This window comes from Echinops telfairi, unplaced genomic scaffold, assembly GCF_000313985.2.
Source record: "Echinops telfairi isolate 266 unplaced genomic scaffold, ASM31398v2 ScPeMD7_655;HRSCAF=1070, whole genome shotgun sequence".
Classification (NCBI taxonomy): Eukaryota; Metazoa; Chordata; class Mammalia; order Afrosoricida; family Tenrecidae; genus Echinops; species Echinops telfairi.
The window spans coordinates 10627071-10637164 of NW_022104553.1; the positions used below are offsets into that span (position 1 = coordinate 10627071).

Genomic DNA, 10094 nt, shown 5'->3' on the forward strand with positions numbered 1-10094 from the left:
AGGAAGTGGTCAAAGCGGCCCTCGGGGACCGTCCAGGACAGGCTCAGGGAGTCGGGGGTGGCGTCGGTCACAGTCAGCTCCCCCAGGCGAGGCTTGAAGGGAGGCTCCGGGGCGGCTGTGGGTGGGGCTGAAAGTTCCTCCTCCTCTGCTGAATGGAGACACAGAGAGGGTATGCACGGGCTCTGCCCTTCTCTGCGCCCAGCTGTGGAGGGAGGTCGCTGGCCACCGGGTTGGGGGTGGGGGGAGGGGCAGGGCTCTTCCCCCTCACCTGTCAGGGCTTCGATGCGGGCAGGACCCACCCGCCGTCCACCGTGGAAACCGTACAGGTCCACCAGGTATCTGTGGTTGGATCTCAGGCCAGAGATGGTGACATCGTTGCGGTCCCCCTCCAAGCTGACCACCTGGAGCCTCCCGTGTTCGTCTGCGTACTGCACCAGGAAGGAGTCAAACTTGCCCTCCGCCACCACCCAGGAGAGATGCAGGCTGTCTGGGGTCGTCTTCTCCACGGCCAGCGGCCCCAGGCGGGGCTCGGGCTCTGCCGGGGCCGGGGCCTCAGTCACGTCTCCGCCTTCTTCCTTGTTGGCTGGATCAGGGACAGTAGACACGGATGAGGGTCTGTGGCAGCACCGAAAGCCTCTCGGGGAGATGGAGGCGGGAAGCGGGTGAGGGGCAAGACACAAGCAGTCAAAAGGACCAGCTGCGATCCACGTGGACGGGCTTCACGAGCCGGATGCAAAGGGTAAGAAAACTCAAACCCGGGGTTCAGGGGGAGGCCGACTCTGGTGACAGCGGGTTCCCCCGGCGGACCTAGCTGCATGGCGTGTGCTCAGCAGCCGCCTCCACAGAGGGGCTCAGCCCAGCGTACCTTCCGCAGTGCTGTCACGGAGTTTGAGCTACCAGCCTTTGGGCACAAGCCGTTAGCACCGCCAGCGCCAAGTCACAGCGACCCTGCAGCGCGGGGTAGAACTGCCCCTGCGGGCTCCAAGACTAACTCTTTCCACAAGTAGACAGCCTCACCTTTCTCCCTCAGAGCGGCTAGTGGTTTCAAACCGCTGACCTGGCAGACAGCTGCCCAGCGCCTGACCATGCGCCAAATGCAAAAAGCCTGACGCAAATGCCTCCACCTCGTAGGATTCGACAGCTGGCATTCTTAGAAGGGCCTTTGAGCTAACCTGGTAGAAAGCCGGTGGGTGGTTGCCAGAGCCCGTGGCCAAAGATGGGCTGAGAAAAGGGTCAGTGGACACGTGTCCTGTCTGAATTGTGGCACTGGCTGCATTTGCCCAAGCTCGTGCAACCCCTGACTAGTCCCACTGTGTGTAAATGGTCCCCGAGTCAGGGGTGCACGGCGTGTGTGCTGCCCACGATGCACAATCTGACCGTGGTGGTTGCAATGCGCCACTGAATTATGACAGGAAACAGCGTGGAGAGCAGCGGAAAGCACACCCGGCCCCACTCTCACGGACGCACGATTCCCGAGAACCGAAAGGTAGAGCGGCCTTAACGGGCATCAAGAGCTGCCTGGGGAAGCCCAGGGAAGCCCCTGTGGCCCCCAGAGGAAGGCGCCCTGACCGATGCCCCTGGGCTGGGCAAAGTCGGTCTGATGGGAGAGGCCAGCCCTGCCTGGGCTCGCTTTACAAAATCAGCAGAGACAGAAGCCAGGGATCGCCAGCAGCTACGAGGGACCGGAGGGAAGGGAGGAAGAGGGCATTTGGGTTCAAGGGACAGTGAGTTTATGATGACAGGAGCCTCGTGCTACAGAAGTGAGTTAGGAGCCGGGCTTCAGTCCGAGCGGTCGGCAGGTGGAAACAGCAGCAGCTCCCAGGGAGAAAGACCGGGCTGTCTGCTCCCGTCAGCACGGACAGTCTCACCAACCCCCGGGGGCGAGATGGGTCAGCGCGGACTCCGTGGCAGTGAATGTGGGGCTTTGGGGAGTTTATGGCACCAGGGTGGGGTTGTTTGGGAATGGCCCGAAAGCTCAGGACAGGGCTTGAGAAATGCCACAGTGGGACTGGCTGAAGAGCCCATGCATGCACTGTGGGCAGGCGGTTTCTGGGTGTACCGTCCCACAATCCTCTCTGAACGTGGAAATGGTCAATGGGTTGGGTACACTTCTACCGTGATCAAAACATGAAAGTCTAAGGGATCTTTCCCGGAAGAAGGGAGCGGGATGGAGTAGCTCAGCAGGAGCAGGGGAGGGGCCTGGGTGTCCTGGCCGGCCCACTCACCGGTCACTGCGACGACGGACAGGGGTCCCACTCGCCGGTCGCCGTGCAGTCCGTACAGCAGCAGCTTGTACCTGCGGGCGGGGTCCAGGCCCTGCACGGTGACCTCTCTGAGGCTGCCCTCCACGGGCACCACCTGGGGCTGCCCGTCCCTGTCCTTGTACTGCACCACGAAGGAGTCGAAATCGCCCTCGGGGACCGTCCACGAGAGGCCCACGGAGTCTGGGGTCACACCGGTCACCTGCAGCTCCTCCCCCAGGCGGGGCTTGGCGGGGCGCTGGGTCCCCGGCTCGCCCGCCACTCTCTGGGGCTCTGCAGGACAGACACAGGGAGGGGCAGTCTGGGTGACCTCCCAGGCCAGAAAGCAGGGCTCCGCTGGCCGGCCCAGCTCCCAAAGGGCTGGTGCGAGGGCCAGGAGGGGGCTGGGTCTGAGCCGGGGAAACTGGAGTCCTGGGGCCAGTGGCCTGGCAGGGGCCTGCAGGGGACCCCGCTTACCAGTCACACCGTCGGCGGAGAGGGGCCCATGCCGCCGCTTGTCCAGGAGCCCGTAGAGGAGGAATCGGTACTTCCGGCCGGACTCCAGAGGGGTGATGGTGACAGAGCGCTCGGGGCCCTCCACAGACACCACCCTGGGCCCATCCCTGTCCTTGAACTGGACCACAAAGGAGTCAAAGTGGCCCTCGGGGACTGTCCAGGAGAGGCGCAGCGAGTCCGGGGTGGGGTCCGTCACCCACAGCTGCCCGAGGCGGGGTGGAGCTCCTGGGCTGTCAAGACCTCGGGGAGCTGACACAGACAAAAGGCTCGTGTGCTTATTTTTTCCACAATGACTCCCTATGCCTCCCTCTGGGGTTGGAAACCCCAGGACTGTCCCAGTGGTCATTACCTCCCCACGACGTTTTCATCGCCTCCTGTGCCTGCCACCAGCCCCCGCTGGCCCAGGCCTCTCTCCACTTGACCAGTGCGGGAGAGGTCTCTGTCCTGGACAGCTCTGGGAAAAGCTCCTCCCTCTCTGTCCGGACAGCTGGGGACCCTTTGCCCAGCAGGGGCAGCTCATCTATCACAGAACCTGGGTCTCTTTCTTTGCACCCAGATGGTGGCTACCCTTCAGGACTTTCCTGGCCCTCGGGTCCCTGATGGGGACAGACCCAGGGGGGAGGGGGACAGGCATTCCAATGGAGGAGGTCTCTTTTTTCATGGGGCACCGGTGAGGCCTGGGGAACGGAAACTCCCTGGGCCTGGGCAGGGGGCTGGTGCTCGGCGAGAGAAGTGAGGGCTTCATGAGAAAGGACCTGGTGTCTGTCCAAGGAGCCGTCCAGGGTCTGGGAACAAGCCAGCCTGCTGCCTTTCTGGACCGTGAGGCGTCTGACGGCATTGTTATTGTGAGAGTTTCCTGGCACGGGGGAGCCCCTAGGGGCAAGGGAGGGCCTGGCCCGAACCCCAGGAAGGGGCATAGCTAGGTTGGGCCAGGCAGGCCGGGGTGAGGAGCGAGTCCAGGGTTACTCTGGTTCTAGTTTCCGGGACTGATGGGTAAGGGGCTTTGGGGAGGCAGATGTGAGACTGGAAGGGACCAAGCCAGGAGGGGAGGCAGCAAAACCCTTAGAAGCGACGGCAACACAGGGCTAAGCCCCTGGGAGGCCCCTGGGAGCAAGGAGGGGCTCCTGGCTACCCTCGGCCCTTCTCTCAATGCCCCAGCCCAGAGGCATCCAAAAAGCCCCCACCCACACCGCATTCAAGTTTGTTCTGACTCACGGTGACCCTACCCAGGGTTTCAAAGGCTTCAGATCCTGACAGGAGCAGACAGCCTCATCCTCCCCCGCCCCATGGAAGCAGCTGGTGGGTTTGAACCACCAACCTTGTAATTACCCGTCGAACACCTAACCCACAGCACCACCCAGGGCTCCTTCAGCCCATACAAAATAAAGCCAAACTCACTACCACCGAGTCGGTGCTGACTCACGGTGACCCTACAAGGCAGCGTGGAACTTCCCTGTGAGTGTCCCATCGAACTGCTGCCCTTGCAGATCTCAGTCCAACCTGTGACCACTGAGCCATCGGGCCTCTTCAGCTCAGAGGCCTGTCCATGGAAAGCAGTGTCTAGACAAGTCATTTGAGACTGCGGGGTGGCCTCTCGGAGCAGGGGATAAAAACCGTGACAGCTCAGAGAACCTGTCCATAGTGCCCACCTCAGGTGGCCTCCAGGCACCCGCTGCATCGAAATATGGCTCTTCCCCGGCCTTCCCTTTCCACCCTCCAGGAAGGAGTCTGAAGGGTTTCTCCGCCCAGCAGAGGTGGACATTATGAGGCAAGAGGAAAGGTTGCCGGATAGAGCCCCTCGCCCAGGCAGGAACTGGCCTTGTCTGCCGGGTGCGGCTGTCCAAGTGGAAGAGGGAGTGGGGGGGGAAGCCTGGCCAGGTGGAGAAAGCCGGCAGTGTGTAGAAGGGTGAGGAGAGCCACCCGGGGGTCTGACCTGTCTTGGCCTCTGCGGAGAGTGGGCCTCGACGCTTCCCGTCCTGGATCCCAAAGAGCAGGAACTTGTACTTTCGAGAGGGCTCCAGGCCAGGGACAGTGGCCTCCCGCTGGTGCGCAGCCACGGGCACCACCTGGGGTTGCCCGTCCCTGTCCTTGTACTGCACCACGAAGGAGTCAAACTCGCCCTCGGGGACCGTCCACGAGAGGGCCACTGAACTGGGGGTCACGTGGGTCACCGTCAGCTCCCCCAGGCGAGGCTCCTGGGCACGTTCAGGAGCTTCTGTGGCGGGAGCCTCGGTGGCAGTGGCTGGAATCAGGAAAAGACAAAGAAGCTTACTCAAAATGCAAAGAGCCCTGGTGGTGTAGTGGTTACGTGTCCGGCTGCGGTCTGCACGGTCAGCAGTTCAAAGCCATCAGCGGCCCCTTGGGGTAAGACGGGACTTTCTACTCCCATAGTTTCCAGTCTTGGAAACCGGCCGGGTGAGTTCTACCGTGTCCTGTAGGCTTTCTATGAGTTAACATCGGTGTGATGGCAGTAAGTTTTCGTGCGGCTGAGACGTAGGGCGTTCTGGGGGGTGGGCAGTGGGTGACGGACTGAGCTGCTAATCAGAAGGTCAGCAGTTCGAACCCACCGCTGCCTCCTCTGAAGAGAGACGAGGCTGGTCTCTCCACACCCATAAAGAGTGTAGATAGAGACTCAGAAACCCACGGGGGTGCTTGTGCTCTGTCATGCAGGGCCGCTCTGGGGCTCTGAGTCGGGACCAACTTGATGGTGCCGTGTTTGCTTTGTGTTTATTTGCAATGCACCACTCCCTTGCACAGGAACGGAAGAAGCCAGCCAGGCGTCTACAGTGCCTGCGACTCTGGAGCCGGTAGACATCGCAGGTGCCGTCACACCATCGCAGAGTAACTGCAGCAGCGTCAAGGTAGCGACAAAACAGGTTGCTACATTTAAAGGAGACCCGCTTATTCAACTCACCGCTCAATCGTGTTACGACTGGATGCACACAACCTCGAACCCAAACCTCTTGCCGCCGGGTGTTCGAGCAGAACTGCCCGCAGAGTTCTCTTGGCTGGGAGGCTTGAACCGTCAACCTTGAGGTTGGCAGTTGGAAGCCAACTGTGTGCATTACCAGGCTCCTTCATGAAGTCACACGCCGGAGGTTTACAAAGTGTGCTGGTCATCGCGCGTCAACATTCCCTGGTCTCCTTGGTCACCAGAGGCACTTTACAGATTTATAACCACTGTCCTGAGCTGCCGGAGCCCTGGCGGGGTAGTGGGTGACGGCGTTGGACTGCCAGCTACAAGGTCGGCAGTCTGAAACGACCTGTCGCCCCACGTGAGACAGAGGAGGCTGTCTGCCCCCGTAGAGAGCAACAGACTTGGAGACCCACAGAGGCAGCTCTACCCTGTCCGCCAGGGTCGCCGTGAGGCAGAAATCAACTGGGTGGCAGTGGGTTTTGCGTCCAAGATGGGTCTGTGGCCGTCAGATGGCCTGTGCCAGGGAAGCCGGAGAAGCAGGAAGGAGGATGGGGGTGGGGGGCACCCCCCAGGGGGCTGCAGGCTTTGGCGGAGAGAAAGAGAACCAAGGCCAGGCAACTGAGGACCGCCGAGAAAAGACGCTGAGCTGCATGGGGTTAAACTTTGGTTTTAAAAAAGGCAGCAGGGCGAGGTGGCAGCCGTGCCCAAGCCACCGCCACCGCGGGGTCGTGCGGGAAGGAAACAGCTGTAAACAATCAGAGAGTCTGCAGGCTGCATGTGGGTCAGATGGAAGGGGGGCATTCCACCCAGGGAGGCGGTGGCAGGGTGGGGGGGCTGGGCAGCAGGGACGGTTCCCGCCTGGAGGAGTCGTCAAAGGGCTAAGGGCACCGATTAAGGTGTCTGGGATCCCATAAGGGATCTGTTGGACCAGAATCCCTTTTCAAAGGCCCCACTTGGAATACGTCTCCATCAGATTCCCGTAGACCAGGGGTCCTCAAACTACAGCCCCGCGGGCCACACGCGGCCCACCGAGGACATGAATCCCGCCCGCCGGGTGTTTTTGCCCCATTTGTTTTTTTAACTTCAAAATAACATATGTGCAGTGTGCATAGGAATGTGTTCATCTATTTCTTTTTAACTGTAGTCCGGCCCTCCAACGGGTCTAAGGGACAGTGAACTGGCCCCCCGTTTTAAAAGTTTGAGGACCCCTGCCTTAGACCATTGACCAGGGATGCGAGCAGCCTTGCCCAAGCACAGGAGGAGGTGGAGTACTGCAGATACCAAAACAAAACACACGAAGGAGCTATGGGGGCCCAGCCCCTCTGTGAGGGGACTCGGGGGCCGGGGCCGGCACAGCCTCACCCCCTCACTCACCGGTCATGGCCACCACAGAGAGGGGGCCCGTGTGCCGCCCGTCCTGCATCCCGTAGAGGTGGAACTTGTACTTGTGGGAGGGCTCCAGGCCAGGGACGGTGGTCTCCCGCTGGTCTGCGGCCACAGGCACCGCTTGGGGCTGCCCGTCCCTGTCTTTGTACTGGACCACGAAGGAGTCAAACTCGCCCTCGGGGACTGTCCAGGAGAGGCCCACGGAGTTGGGGGTCACCTCTGTCACTGTCAGCTCCCCCAGGCGCGGCTCCGGAGGGGGCTCATTGGCGGTAGGAGCCGCTTCTTCCTGTTGTGGGGCTGGAACAGCCATGGGGAGGTCTTAGAAAAGACCCTCTTTTCCCTTGGCAGTAATTAGGTACTTGTGGTGGTGGTGCCCACCCAGTGGCTGTGATGTGATAAAATACAGGGATGGGCTCGTCTGGCTGACCAAGAGCCCCTCCCCCAGCAGCTGGGGCAGTGCTGGGGCTGTGCTGTGTCAGATGGCACAGACCCCCTGGGAAAGTGGCTGACATTCGAGCTCTGCACTGATCTTCCAAATGCATACCCCTTGGGCAGACCTCTCGCTGGACACCCAATGGGCACCCCAACTTCAGAGGTGCATCCAAGCCAGCCTCGGCAGGCACGAGCAGTCGGCACCTCCCTGGCCAGCTCTGAGGGTTCACTGCACAATTCCACACGAGTGGCCTTACCAGGACATTCGCATGGCTCAAACCCAGCCAAGTCCCAAACGGCCTCCTGAGCTCCCCCGACTTGCTCCCTGCAGCCTGCACACCGCAGTCCGACAACACTCCACCTGCCAGCGCTCCCGCTCTCTCCAGCCCTGACCCCTTCTCCAGCCACCTCCATTTCTTAATGGGTGACCCCCACAGCATGCAAAGTCTTCTCCCCCGGCCCCCCTCCCTTCCCCACCCCACAGTGTCCAACAGGTCTGAACTGGTTCCATCTCCCTTGGCGTAAACGCCTTGTGTGGACAAGGCCCTGTGAGGGCCCACAGGTCAGCCCACGTCCTCCCTGCCCTCTCTGCTGTGCAACAGACACCCACCGGCCGCCTTCCCTCTGCATCTGCTCTTCTGCCTGCTGCCTGTCTCCCAGGGACTCACCCGCTGGATGACCCACCACGGCGGCACCTACTGGGTGCCGTTTGCCCCCACAGCACTCCCAGCTGTCACCCACCACCCTGTGGGCACAGGGACGGGAGCGCCAGGCAAGGGTTCCCCCTCCATTGCTGCGTGTGTGAACCTAGCGAGCCGTCTTAGGGGCCTGAACGAGGGGGGCCAAGGCGGGGGGGGTGGGGGGTTGCAGCACACGGAGAGCATGTGCATGGACACGCAGGAAGTGGTGCATGGGTGTGCATTCTGCGGTCTAGACTCCCCGAAACAGCAGCCAATACAATGCCACCTTGGTTTTTACATTCGCGAGCTAGCGAGAGACAGGTTTGGGCTGGGAACAACGGTCAAGCCTCCCTGCGAATGGCAAGCCAGCTTCCCCATCTGATCCCCTGGCGGCAGCTCACCAGGTGCCAGGCAGGACCCTCAGTCGGCTCCATAGATTCAGGGAGCGAACATAGAAGTTGAATCTTTCCTAAAGGGCCCCTGACTTACACTTTCACCAGGACGCCCCACCCAAGTGCCTTAACAAATCCAGCTTTCTCCACCACGATCCCTCCAGGCGCCGCGCGGAGCCCACATGGAAATGAACTCAGTAAGCATGTGGCACCACCACTCCTAACCTGCGCAGGGGGGCGCTGGTCTGCTGTAGCCTGAAGACGGGAAACGGAGATTCCCGGGGGTGGCACGGGCGGTGGTACTTTTCACAATGAAGGGAAGCTCGGTCTGCCAACCTCACAACTCAATGGTCCTCGGCTGCACGGCCTCAGCCAGTGCCCGGCAGGACTCTGCTTGACCTCAGGGGCCAGGGTCTCACAGAGCCCAGTGTGGCTGCCTGGACAGACAGGGGAGCCAAGGGCCGCCCAGGAGAACCCATGCAGCACTGTCCTGAGCCTGGCACGGGTGTGTCCACTCTGCTACGTCGAGCCCTGAGGACAGTACCCTGCGTGGCTTTCCCCTCTCTCTCCGCTCAGGGTTGGCTGAGGCCAGGAAAAGAAATTGGGGGTGGGGCTTGGAAAGTTCTAGAAATCAGCCAAGCAACTCGCTCCGAGGCCGAATTTGAGGAGGGACAAGACCTGTGGTCTGGAGACGTATCAACGTCTCTGGTTTTGATCTTGCTTCTTACGGGAAGAGTTGTGATGGGGGGAAAGGTGGGTCCTTGTGTCTGTGAGCCAAGGGGAAAAGAGATGTCTTGCTGGGATCGAGCTGGCTCGTCTCTGGGGGGCCCAGAGGCCTGTGCAGAGGAGGCACTGCGCCACCCAGCCTGGGACCCCAGAGGTGTCTGGCTGAGGCTCCGAGAAGAGGGACCCAGATGTGGTGACCGACGTGGCTCTGTGACTGGGCCCAAGAGGTGCTGGGTGGGGTGGGGTGTCATGCTCTTTGCTGTAGACAGTTCTGAGCTGCGCTGAGCGAGAGACCATGCTTTTACACACCTCCTGACCGACGGAGTAGCCAAAGGAGACAGGGCAGGTGCTAGAGAGGGACCAACTCCTACAGCCCTGGTGGCCAGCAGGGCCTTGTGCGTGCCTCCTGGCCCAGACCCGTTCTTTGTGCTCCCATCTGTCGCCCCACTGCAGCCCCCCAGCAACCCTGGGAGGCGGACAAGTCACCTTCATTGTACAGGTGAAGAAACAGAGCCTCGGGAAGTCCCAGCCTCCTCAAGGTCACACAGCTGCTGGGACCCCAGCGACTGCCTCTTCCCATCTTCCCAAACCCTTGAAGGCCCCTGGTTCCAGGAGAGCAGGGACTAGCCATCGGCCATCCCCTGGACCCCCGGGGGCCATGGAGAGGGGGAGACGCACTGAACCAGGGCCAGGCACCTCTTCACTCACCTGTGGTGCCCAGCGCAGACTCGGGGCCCACGCGCCGGCCCTGGTGGAGCCCGTACAGGTGCATCTTGTACTTGCGCCCCGGCTCCAGGCCCTGCAC

At 61.5% G+C, this 10094-nt stretch overlaps 1 protein-coding gene across 1 annotated transcript in view; it reads right to left on the bottom strand.

Annotated features, from left to right (window-relative positions):
- Positions 1-10094, bottom strand: part of TNXB (tenascin XB) — a 63809-nt gene that overhangs the window by 33132 nt on the left and 20583 nt on the right. Inside the window, exons 12-18 of the mRNA XM_045292264.1 lie at positions 9998-10088; positions 7048-7356; positions 4690-4998; positions 2718-3005; positions 2226-2534; positions 269-583; positions 1-148 (exon numbers count right to left, since the gene is read on the bottom strand). Of these exons, the coding sequence (XP_045148199.1) occupies positions 1-148; positions 269-583; positions 2226-2534; positions 2718-3005; positions 4690-4998; positions 7048-7356; positions 9998-10088 (1769 nt within the window). The remainder of the gene's footprint in view (positions 149-268; positions 584-2225; positions 2535-2717; positions 3006-4689; positions 4999-7047; positions 7357-9997; positions 10089-10094) is intronic.